The 12,082-nt window shown below is 37.8% G+C and overlaps 1 protein-coding gene across 2 annotated transcripts in view; it reads left to right on the top strand.

Moving 5' to 3' along the window:
• The window catches only part of ncanb (neurocan b), a 98,045-nt gene that overhangs the window by 54,335 nt on the left and 31,628 nt on the right, over positions 1 to 12,082 (top strand). For both annotated transcript variants that reach the window (XM_056758278.1, XM_056758279.1), the window contains one exon: positions 3,028 to 3,144. In XM_056758278.1, the coding sequence (XP_056614256.1) occupies positions 3,028 to 3,144 (117 nt within the window). The remainder of the gene's footprint in view (positions 1 to 3,027; positions 3,145 to 12,082) is intronic.

The raw sequence follows: 12,082 nt of genomic DNA, 5'->3' as shown, positions 1-12,082 counted from the left end.
CTGTCTGCCGAGACTTCCAACCACATGATGAAGAGAGCACTCTGCATTCAACAAAAAAGTCACATTAGAAAATAGACGAGACGGAATTGGGGAACCGGCACTATTTTAAGCTCTCTCTGTAATTAATCATAAGCCAACGGCACAAAACAGAAAAAGCTTTTAACTCCTATCGCTCGTATCGCGGTCCCACGTTCCTGTTTGTTTGTTTACCCAGCCTCCTACACTGCCCCTACATCAGCTGCTCTCTCAAGAGCACATTCCCAATCTACAAACACACATGCACACAGTTTGAAGGAGAAAGATGCACTAATTTTGTGGATATTGATCTGTTTATGTACAGCCCAACATTATCCACAGCTAAGGGAGTCACTGAGAACAGCGAATTGGCGGTGAATGGCGGGACTAATTGTTTAGGAACCAAATGTCTTTTTCTCCCGCACCAGTCCCAGTTTAGCCACGAGAGCTCTCAGAGATGATCCATTTGACGGGATTTGGGATGAAAAGCTCTTGAGTGGGCGCTGAAGAGTTTATTTCATCAGGATGATGGCGAGGAGTCCTTGAACCCTGTCGCTTCGATAGAGCAGAGAATAAGAGGAGTCTTGGGTCCGGGGCGGCATTCATTAAAGTGGTCAATGTGAATCTTTGCGTCGCTGGAGAATTCACAATAGCTCGGACTCTCTGTGAGGCTTGCTGGCTTCGAGAGCTCATGAGATAGCTGGGGAATGTTTATCCGTTCTTTCCCAGTATGAAGCAGCAGTCACTCATGTGTCAAACACTCGTCAATCTCAGACGTACCACTGGGGATTTCTGCTGTCTGGTGTCTTTGGTTTAAAAGAACTATTGAAATAATGCAAATATAAATTATGTGAAGTCCAGTTTCTGACTTTCAGATTTGTCCTTCATGAAGTTCCTTTCTGAAGATTCTGAAGATTTTTGTGTTTCCAAAGAATGTACGATAACCGCCAAGCTATTGTTGTAAAGGTTTTAGAATGGTTTATTTGGTTGCATAGAACAAACTGATGTTTGGGATATCCGGTTCGTAGAAATGTGTAATATTTGCTTCTTGTCCAAATGTTCTTAAATCATTTGCATACTCATTTACATATAAATTGTCTTGTTGACTAAAGATAAACGACTGTATGAAGATAATAAATATAAATTATATTATTTAAATAAATTTAAATTAAATTATAACTATAAAGATCATAAATATAAGTGATAATATAGTATTTAAAATATGAAATGTAAACGTATGATAATAAAGATAACTGATAATATAATACTGTAAAACATTCACAGTATATATTAATAAAATAATAAATATAATTGATGATACATAAAAGACAATAAATAAAACATCAGTTATAACTTAAAAAATTATAAGGATAACAGATATTGTATCATTTACATCACATATAACTTACACTGTAAAAAAAGAATTTTAAGGTTAAGTTGATTTTAATTGATTATTACGCTCTTATTCATATAAAGGTCTTTAAACCATTTGGGCGAGATTTGAAATGGTTGTAATGACACGTCCAGTATAGATTTACAGCTTCTGGCAGTGTAACTCAGCTCAACGCAATGCGAAATCGGTCCCGTCTGGTACATGGGCTTAAGGCTGCGTCAGTATCTGCCAAACAACACACCAGTATTTATTTCTCTTTCGTGCTTGAATGAACAAAAACACACAAGATTTTGCTAGAACGCACATTGTGTCTAGTATTTTCGCAAGCAGAGTCTTCAACGAGTTAAATAAACTTAAATGAAAGCAAAGAGTAATGAAAATAGGAAGCGCATTAGACCCGCGTTAATAAAACAGAAATACACATTTTACGAATAAGACCCTGTGATTCTAAAACTATGTACAGTATACATATACATGATTAAGAACTTTTGCATTTATCTCACATTAGTTTGAAAACACTTTGAATAGACACACCATATTAATATTAATACAAGTGCACAATGTCTGAAAGTTGCACAAAAGACACGAGCCTACAGCACGCAAGCGTGTACAGCAACTACAGCACACAACCTTCAATCCTCTAATCTGCTTTCATGCTTTTCTTCCTCTCACACGGTTTTCTCTTTGATTCCGAGTTTGGTTTATTATACTTCAGTTTTTTATTTGTTTTCCTTAGAGCTTGTGCGTTTAAAGAAAAATCTCCTAGAGGACCGGAATGAAACAAGCTGTCACCGCAGACAGAAAGCGATGTTTGTTTCTTTTGTTTTTCCTCTTACAGTTCATTCCCGTCTAAGAGTTCCCAAGGCCTCAAACAAAGTAAAACTCGATAAGACGCACTTCAACTCCATCTCCAACACACCTTGAGCCTCTCACCGATCTTTTTCTCCTGTCCGTGCCGCGATTCATCTCCCCCGCTGTAAATAATTACACATTTGGAATTATACCCGAGGAGACGAGGTGTGTTTGATGCACTGTCAGATTGCCTCTGCCGGTTAGAAACAGATTATAAAACAGCACTTAATCAATTTAGAGCGCCGAGCGGGAGAGCCGGGAACTTCGGAAACGTCCTTGTAAAAGTTTTACCTTTTGATGTAATTATAATTCTCTGAGATTTTTCATTTATTACCACACCCCAAAACATTTTACTGAGCAGGTTTTTCAAGAGTTATAGTTTGCAGGAATAATGTGTGTTTATGGCCCGAGAACGGGACGGTGATAAAAAACAGGAAAGCGCAGGGCGATACTGCAGGCGATGATGGGATAATATATGAATCCTAGGATCATCATAGGCTGACATGGTGAATCGCATTGTCCTTCCCTGCGGATCATCTGTCATGATGAAGGGGGAATAACATCAAATTTGTGCTAATCTCTCACCTTGTTGAAAGTCATTTCTTTTTTCTGACAATTGAATGCTTAGCTCTAACGTGTTTCTTTATGGGGCGAGGCACAAGCCGGATTCGAACCTGCACGTCCTATTTATGATTCAAGCTCCAGTTTGCCATGAAGTTTTATATTTGCTTTCCAGTGTTTAACTCTCATTTCTTTTCTTTCTACAGCGGAGCAGGACCCGTGCGAGACCAACCCGTGCCTGCACGGTGGCAGCTGCCTGATGGAGGGGGAGGGCTATAGTTGCCTTTGCCCTCAGGGTTATTCTGGAGAGAGCTGCGAGATCGGTGAGTAGATTTAAAGAGAGGTCAAGGGTCGGCATAAGAGGTCAAGGACTTTTGAAGGAGCCACACTGCCTCTCAAAGCATGAATTTATGCAGAAGGCTAAACCTGGATAAAAAAACACTGGCAAGCGTTAGAAACAATGAATATCATTCTTAGCATAGACAAGGACTTAACAATGTCCTCCCTCAATGTAATTTACGAGTGGCTTGACAGTTTGTATTGATCTGTTTTCTGCCAGTCGACATACTTCTGTAGACATAATTGTTATTACATAGATGCCGAGTTCAGATCTGCCATCTTTGATCTTGGATGGGTCAAAATTTCAGGTTCAGTGCTTATATAAAATAGTCTGAACAGGGAACTGGGTCATATAATCCACTGCATATGCAATATGCAGTATAGACCGGAGGTTTTTAAACTTTTCAAGCCAAGGACCCCCGAATATGATGAACCTTTTGCGTGGGACCCCTTTCTAAAATACAGATCCATTTTTTTGTATAAAGAAGCATTTAAACTGTTCAGATCAGAGTCCTGCACGGGTTCTATTTGGTAAACCCACACCCGCAGTAATTAAAAGAACATCCGACATGACAGCAGCACTAATTTCATTGCCTACCAGTTTGACATATACGCCGCGATCCGAACCACAGCAGAATTAAATTAACGTGGATGTATGCATGTACATGAACCATTTATTTTCTCATGGGACAAGCAATAATTTAACAGAAAAAAATAACTATTGGTAATATCATATGAACACTATTTTAATACATTAACACATTTCATAAATCGCATATAAAATAAATAGGTGAAATAATTAATAGAATGTCATCAACTGTTAATGGTTTCAGCTCACTTCGACGGAAATGACAAATCAAACACAGAAGTCTCTCTCGCTTGCGGCGCTTGATGTGTGGAATGGGATGGCAAGAATAGAACTGGAAGATTACACTGAGAAAATAGTTTTTTACACCAGCAATGTCACTTGCGACTCTAGATTTTTAAAAATGTTTTAATCTCAGATTTTAACTATTGTACCTGTTAACTGTCACCCGTTCCATATACGGGACACTTAAGTTTGCGTCAAAATTGTGCATGTGATTTCTAATCGAATCAAAACAAACTATATATCATTGGAAAGGTCTAAGACTCTAGAATACAGATTTCTTTGGTGTATTTTTAAAGAATTTATGTAGCGAGAGTAATTGATTCTTTTAAATAAAGAGTGTCCTTAGACTTTTTGTTATCCTCTTGTGACCCGTATTTTTTTAATGTATATTTTAATCAAAGAAAAGCATAAACTTTTTATATTTATTTTTTTACCATAAACCTAAAAACATTGCTTTAAAAATATGTATTTGTGTTTGATTTTTTTTTTAGCAATAATCAGCTACTTTTCTTTTCTCAAACGAGACCAATCTTAAGTCTGTATTCCAAAGAATTCATGAGTTAACGCCATTTTAGTTCCAACATGCGTTTTCATGTGTTGGCTCAAAAAGGGCCCTGACAGACTCAAGTCTGAAATGCCCTTCATTTTAATATGAACTGAATTAATCTAATTCTTCCATGCACAAATTATCCAAGTTATGTTTTATCATACATTAAATAGATAGGTTAGCCTACTAGCTAACAATATTGGATCACTGTTTGTTGTCTCTCCCGAAACTCTACAACACGCTAACAGCTAAGCTGCCATCAAAGCTGTATGAAGTGTAATTCAGGAAAGAGACGGGTAGCACAATGATGCGACTAAAATCTTTATTTAAGTTGTGATAAGAGCATAGCATCCCTCAGCTGAGTTGAAATAGTCTTCTTGGCTACTGGACCCACATTCCGCCCGTGCCTGTTTATCACCGACCCGAACCGGGTGAATAATTATTTCACTGATTACATTAAATATTAGTTGTTCACTCGTACCCGCCAGCGTGCAGGACACAAATAGTAAGAGTGATAGTGTAAAGACATCATATTGTTTTTTGAAAGTCAACTGCAATAATCTTAAATGGAATTTTACAACTTTTTGCTGATTTGGTTTCTCAAAAATGTTCTAGGGACCCCATCCAACATTCTGGAGGCCCCCTGGGGGTCCCTGGACCCCTGCTTGACAACCTCTTTATAATGATAAATAATTCTTTATATACTTTTTATATACATGTGTGGTGTATATAAAGTATTAAATCTTTTTTGTTTAATAATTATTGATTAATAATTTCAGGCATATGGGTTTTCTTGTCTCACAGCTATACAATGTTTAATAATATTCTATCAAGCATGTTTCCCTAAAACTCTTGTGTAATTAAAATAAATAGATCATCTGTAATGTGCAAAATTAAGTGACGTTTATGACAAACCAGAACGTGTAAAAGCCAGCTGTTGCAATGCCGCACGTTTCCTCTCACATGTGTTTGCGGTGGACCATGATTGTTTCAATATGGCAGATGCGTGGCAGTAAATGGAACAGTAAAATGAAACAGCATCTAGGTATTTATATCTATGGAGACAGAACGTCCGAAGTTCATCCTGCTCAGCTGCATGTACAGTACACTTCTGCGGAATCTGACAGCGTCGACACTGCTCATTCTTCTCTGTCAGATAAGAACAGAAGCAGGTGAAGAGGGAGCTAGACTGCAGGTCGACAGATTTAGCCAAACGAGAGTGTGTTGTGAACAAGAGAGCAAGACGGTGCTACAGTAAAGAACAGAGGAATAAAATGTGTGGATAATAGAAGCTTTTATTAAAAAAAAGAAATTTCTGTCGTTTGGTCACCTTCTTGTCTTTTCAAAATACAAAGAGGATATTTTGAAGAATGTCAGTAAACAAACAACGACGGTACACATTGATTGCATTGGTTTTGTGCACATACATTAGAAGTGAATTGATACCAACTTTCTTCAAAATATATTTTTTGCGTTCTGCAGATGAAAGAAAGTCAGGTTTGAAATGACATGAGGGTGAACAAATAATGACAGGATTTTCATTTTTGGATAAACTATGACATTAAGAAAATATGGAATATAAGGTGTCTTTGTAAGTGGGTTTCCACCAACACAAAAGTGCTCACTGATTTACCTCATGGCCATTGTAAAAAACAGCCGGATATAATAAGGTGTCATTACAGCAGCGTAATGGAAGAGGCGTCAAAATGCCAAGGGTCACAGCTGTGTTATGGTGGTGAGGTCAAAGGTTAGCAAAGCTGAATTATCCCGGGTCTCATTATCAGTCATATCACACAGCAACTGCGGTCGATATGTGAATTATGCAAAACCCCAACAAACAGTCAATCCATCGCAGCACTCGAGCCAATAAGTGTTACGATGCGATGCTAACCCCTGCGTTCGCTAATAGCATGTTTATGGATTCAAATCACAAATACTTCTTTGTTTATTCTGCACAGCCTCAGGGAGTCACTGGTTTTGTATTAATGACATTCTGATGAAAAAAAGTTGTGTTTATTTAACTCATATTTTTAAGCGTTTGATGATTCCTTGGTAATTGGCTTTTCCTGGATTTTGCCGGAGCATTTGTAAAGGGATTTTGTGTTAGCGATGTGTGTAATGTTAATTACAGCCAAAGGCAGGAGGTTAATTGCTTATTACTGCAGACTCTTGACCAGATTTGTACTGACCTAACACTTGATCTCTCCAGTCGAAGTTTCAGCAGAACAAAGAACAGTGAATTATGCAAAGATATTGTTCTTCCCTATGTGTATTCATATTCATAGAAAGCTGCTTGCTAAGGGAAGCGTCGCTAATGCTGTTGCTAATGCTAGGAGGAATTGAACAAGCATCAAGGTTTGGTGCATAACTTGTCTCACAGCGTTTGCGCAACTAACACAAATAATAATATTTATTTAAGTTATTTGACCTATAAAGGCAGATGACGATACATACGATTTTTGCGATCAAATGCCCCACAGACTTGCATAAAAAATAGACCCAAACAATACAGTAAGCAGCTGTGAGAATATCAGGCCAACAAGAAGTGTTGAAATCTGGTGACTATGATAAAACCCTGCTAATTTGCAACACAATATCCTTCGGGACTCAAGCTCGGCCTCCACAGTTATTTGGGAAGAGGCATTTAGTGTCCATGCATTATTTATTGACCGTGCATCTGCCGGGCAATTGAAACATTTATGAGAATAGCAAAGAGGTTCAGGGCAGGGACAAGATCACTTCCTTTAGACGTGCCACATGCTGACATCAACCACACGGCATGTCCATCATCGTATGTGGAGATACACGGGGTGATACTTTAGGCGGAATGAGACGCCTCCTGTCTTGAATTATTTAGAAAGTTGTTGGAAAGTTCATGCATTCGTCTGGGCTACAAGAATGATGCAGATATATGTAGATTGGTTTGGATTGCTGTGCTTGCTTAGCATTTACATTAGAGATGCACTGTTACTTAATTTCTCCACCGATACCGATAATATCTGTAATACCAGTAATATCTGCCGATATCGATATTGAAGATCGGATTAAGATTTCTTAACTATCTGAATGTTATTAATTCATTTAATGACTATTGATATTGATATTGAAAATCAAACTGGTGTTGTTTCTTAACATTTCCTATATAAAGAAATGAATTTATTGCATTTTTCTTTCCTCATTTGATTGACAGGCAAACTATCGGCTGATAGCGCGAAAAATAACTTTAATCGACCGATACAGATTACTGCCCGATATATCGGTGCATGTCTAGTTTACAGTGATATGCGTGATCCACTGAATGTCTGTGGGGCGTGAAGTTTTAAAGCAGAAAAAAAAACCCTCATATTTGTTCGATCTCAGTTATATTGGTTTCGTGTTTTAATGTATCCCAGTGCAATGTCTTACGTGTTGACATTTTTTTCAGCCTTAGAGTAATGTTGGCATTGGTTGGATTACTTGGACCATATCCAGATGCACATATAAGGATGGTGAGCATCTCTCTAGTTCAGACCATGTTTCAGAGTTAAACATCCATTAGGGTAAACCGCATATCAACCATGCTTCGATCAACCATCGAAGGGGAGGTAACTTAAATATTTAAGGATTGCCTGTGGGGCGTCACCTACAACCCAACCACTCCAAGACAGAACTCCTGGTTATACCGGCCCACCCAACAATTGAACACCAACTTACCATTCAGCTCAGATCGCTTGCAAAAACCTTTACTCATTCAGTTCCCATGTGGTGGAATGAACTGCCAGCCTTCACCCGAACTGCAGCTTCCTTCACAACTTTCAAAAACAGCTCAAAACATACCTGTTCTGCATTTATTTGACTAACCAATAACTGTCTTGTGTATAAAAAAATGTGTAGTTCATTTGCTTACTCCAGCTTTAATCCTCCTAGTAGCATGGCCTTGTGAACTAACGGTAGTGGTTAGTGTGTTGACAAAATGTTTATATGCTCTCCTACTTGTAAAGGGTTGACAAAACCAACCGCAAATGCTGTCCATCAGATTTTTTTACAGCCATCAACCAATGTGGGAGCTAAATAGTGCAGGTAGAGTTTTACAATTGAATTTATTTTTAATGATTTAAAAACTCACACATTTTTTCTATTTTAAGGAGGGACTGGTGTTCATTGATTCAAAGCACACCCATCTGAATCCGTCTCAATATACTTTGTTTCAAACAGTCGATATGTGTAGGCTGAGAAGCAATTTAATCTCACCCACAATCATATATATTTGAAAGGGTTGCATTTTCATTTGATGGATCTGAATTTAGTCTCGCCAGGTGCCATTTTTTGGATCTTTAAAACATATCATTTATCACTATTTTATGCTACTACTGCTTGCTTTAAGTATATTAAAGTGTTACGCTGTGAGAGCGAGCTGCTGTGATTTAGAACCATTTACCAGATTAAAAAAAATAAGATGCCAGTAATTAATATACATTAATATATATTTAATATAAATAATATCTCTGTTGATTATAATAACAGGAATAAAAAACATTTTCTGATGAGCATCATTTATTATAATGGAATATTTAATAATATATTGTATAAACTGTAACAATAATAATATATACTAGTATATAATAATATACGCTGTTTGTCTGTTGGCTCTGTCGTAGCTTACCAAGATCGATTTTTACAGCTATACTCTTCATAAATATATATATTTTTGAAATTCAGAATGTACTATTTCCATTATATATATATTTTTCACTCCACTATTCAATGCTTTCTCTCAGCGCTGCTCCACCGACCCCTCTCCCCTCTGGCCTGTTGTTATTTGCCAGAAAAGGCTGTATGAAAATTGCAATGCACTGCCAAAATAAAGTGAAAGCCACCCTTCGGTCCCCCAAGCCTTTTTTCCAGTAATACATTTCATCGCATCCATCAGACGATCGTATATTTTCTCCACCCTTAACCTCGTATGCACTGTATTTCCACAGCTCTTCAGTCCCTCCACACCAACAAACACTCAACATATTGCCAGACGCAGCACACATTGAGTAGCCAGCGTGTTTGTGCAGATACTAAACCAAAGACTTGAACCAAAGGGAACACGCAAGGCTTGCTCACGGCGCAACTCAAAAACAACATTATATTTAGTGTACCAAAATAAACTGATGCGGCTGTGTGTTGCATTCACGTCAGGCCCTTCTACGATTTTTATTTGATCATTTTTATTTAATTGATTTATTTTTATTGACGTATTATTCATATAATTGATTTATTAAGTGATCCTAAAATTGTGTTAATAAACCATTTTTAGGGTAAAATTGCTATAAAAATATTTAAATTTAACCAAAAATAAAGCGAATGTGTAACTCTCTATAATGGGCCGTTTCATGTTCTTTGTTCTGCTGAACACAAAATGTTGGATGAGATTATACTTCCACGTGTGTGTTCAGCAATACAAAGACATTTCTACAAGTTTGAAACAATAAGGGTAAGCAAATGATGACAGAATTTTTATTTTTGGGGTGAAGTATCCCTTTTAGCCGAAAACAACTTTCACCGGCATACCCGTCCCAAGATGCACACTACAAGAGCCGTCTGAAATGACAGCATTTTTGTATGGGATTTTTAGGTTTGAGTCTGAAAATAACGCCAACATAATAAAAATGCAGCCAAGCAGTTGCAGCAAATAATGATGCCGTTGTCTTGATGAAACATTGCATTAACAAATTATAGCCTTGTTTAGTTAATACAAATTGCCTCAAACTAAACTCTTGAATATTTTTATGCATTTAAGATTCTGTGCCATGAACTCATTGTTCTTGCGCATGAGCTACAGCCGATCCATAATCACATTTGGAAGATGAAAAAAGTGTAATATAAAGTAAAATATGCATACACAGTCAAAAAAAATAAATAGCCTTGTTGAACTGAGACCAACTTCCAAACCCACTAGCGTGCCTTTTGATTGATGGCCGTGTGGCCAAACCAATCCCCTCATACATAGTGCTCTTTAATCATCCCTTTGCATATTTAGTTTTGCATTCAGAAGTGATGAACAAATCACAGACAGTCATTCCTCATTCACTGACAAGTACCTGTGGATCCGAACACCCTCAGTGTGTCCGAGAGGACAGGTGTGCACAAACAACCTCAGGTCCATCTGCTCCGTCAAACTAATGTTGGCAAAGACGGGTAGAGGGCGGCTCAGGCTGGCAGGCCGGCGTGACACAGGTGGGGGGCGGAGCAAAAGTAAACAGGCTGGAGATTAACAAGCGTTTATGAAGTTGGCTCCCTAAGTCTTCACAGAAGTTTTGAACACCTGCTGTATGAATGCAACACTTTTTGGATGGTCACCTTGCTACTGTTTACGCCCGCTCTGTTCAATAGGGCCACTGTGCAAGTTTTATTACAGCTTTTTTTGAACACACGTCAGGTAGGTTCCCCTCAAGACTTGGGTGTGATTTATAAGGGTGCTAAACCCTGGCCGGGAGCTGACTATCAAGAAGACGAGAAGAGGGATGATGCAGATAGACACGCAGCTCTCTTATTGGCTGCTGATTCGGCAATGCCACCCGTGATAGTTCTCTGCAGTCGTTTGTGGAATTTGTAAAGACGGTTCATTTACTGTACATTTGGGAAGAAATTGATTTCCTATGAAGTCAGTGTCTGGTTTTGCGGACTCTTATCACTGTGGCAGGCAGGATGTTTTGTCCTAACGATGAGTTTGGGAAATGAAGCATGGGGTGGGGGTATGGGGGGTCTCTTATCTCTGCGTTCCCGGCGACCGCTATAACCAGTGCTTTAAGTTTAGGTAATTCAAAAATGCTCATCATAAATGTCTGTGAAACGGAGGAAAGATGGTGAAGAATTGAGCCAGAAGAATTGCTTTAACCTTCATTGTGAAGTGTTTCTCTCATATAAATATATTTTTTTATCTTAGCATTTTACATTTATGTGACTCAAAAATATCTGTCTACTGTATATCTTATGTATGTATCCATTTGTTTATTATGAAAAAGGAACACATAAATGTGACCCTGGATAACAAAACCAGTCTTAAGTAGAAGAAGAACATTTAAGTAATCGCCAAAAATACATTGTACGGGTCAAAAATCATTAAGATATTAAGTAAAGATCATGTTCCATGGCGATATTTAATACGTTTCCTACCGTAAATGTATAAAAACTTTCTTTTTGTGAGTGGATGGCCTGCTCATTGCCTCAGATTAACAACTTCAAAGGCGATTTTCTCAATATTTAGATTTTTTGGCACCCTCAGATTCCATCTTTGTAAACAGTTGTTGTTCCGCCAGATAGTGTCTTATCCTAACAAACCATATATCAATAGAAAGCTTATTTCTTCAACTTTCAGATGATGTAAAAATCTCAATTTACCCATAAGACTGGATTTGTCGTTCAGGGTAACAAATATCACATGTGCTTGTAAATACACTTTTACTCCCACCGTTTCATTTTCAGACATTTTCTCGCCCAAATGTAATTCCAGATCTGTATGCAGTAAGAAGATATT

Source organism: Triplophysa dalaica, chromosome 10 (assembly GCF_015846415.1).
Source record: "Triplophysa dalaica isolate WHDGS20190420 chromosome 10, ASM1584641v1, whole genome shotgun sequence".
In the NCBI taxonomy this organism is placed as follows: domain Eukaryota; kingdom Metazoa; phylum Chordata; class Actinopteri; order Cypriniformes; family Nemacheilidae; genus Triplophysa; species Triplophysa dalaica.
The sequence above is the reverse complement of the archived record's forward strand: the minus strand, read 5'-3'. Positions and strand labels throughout refer to the sequence as shown.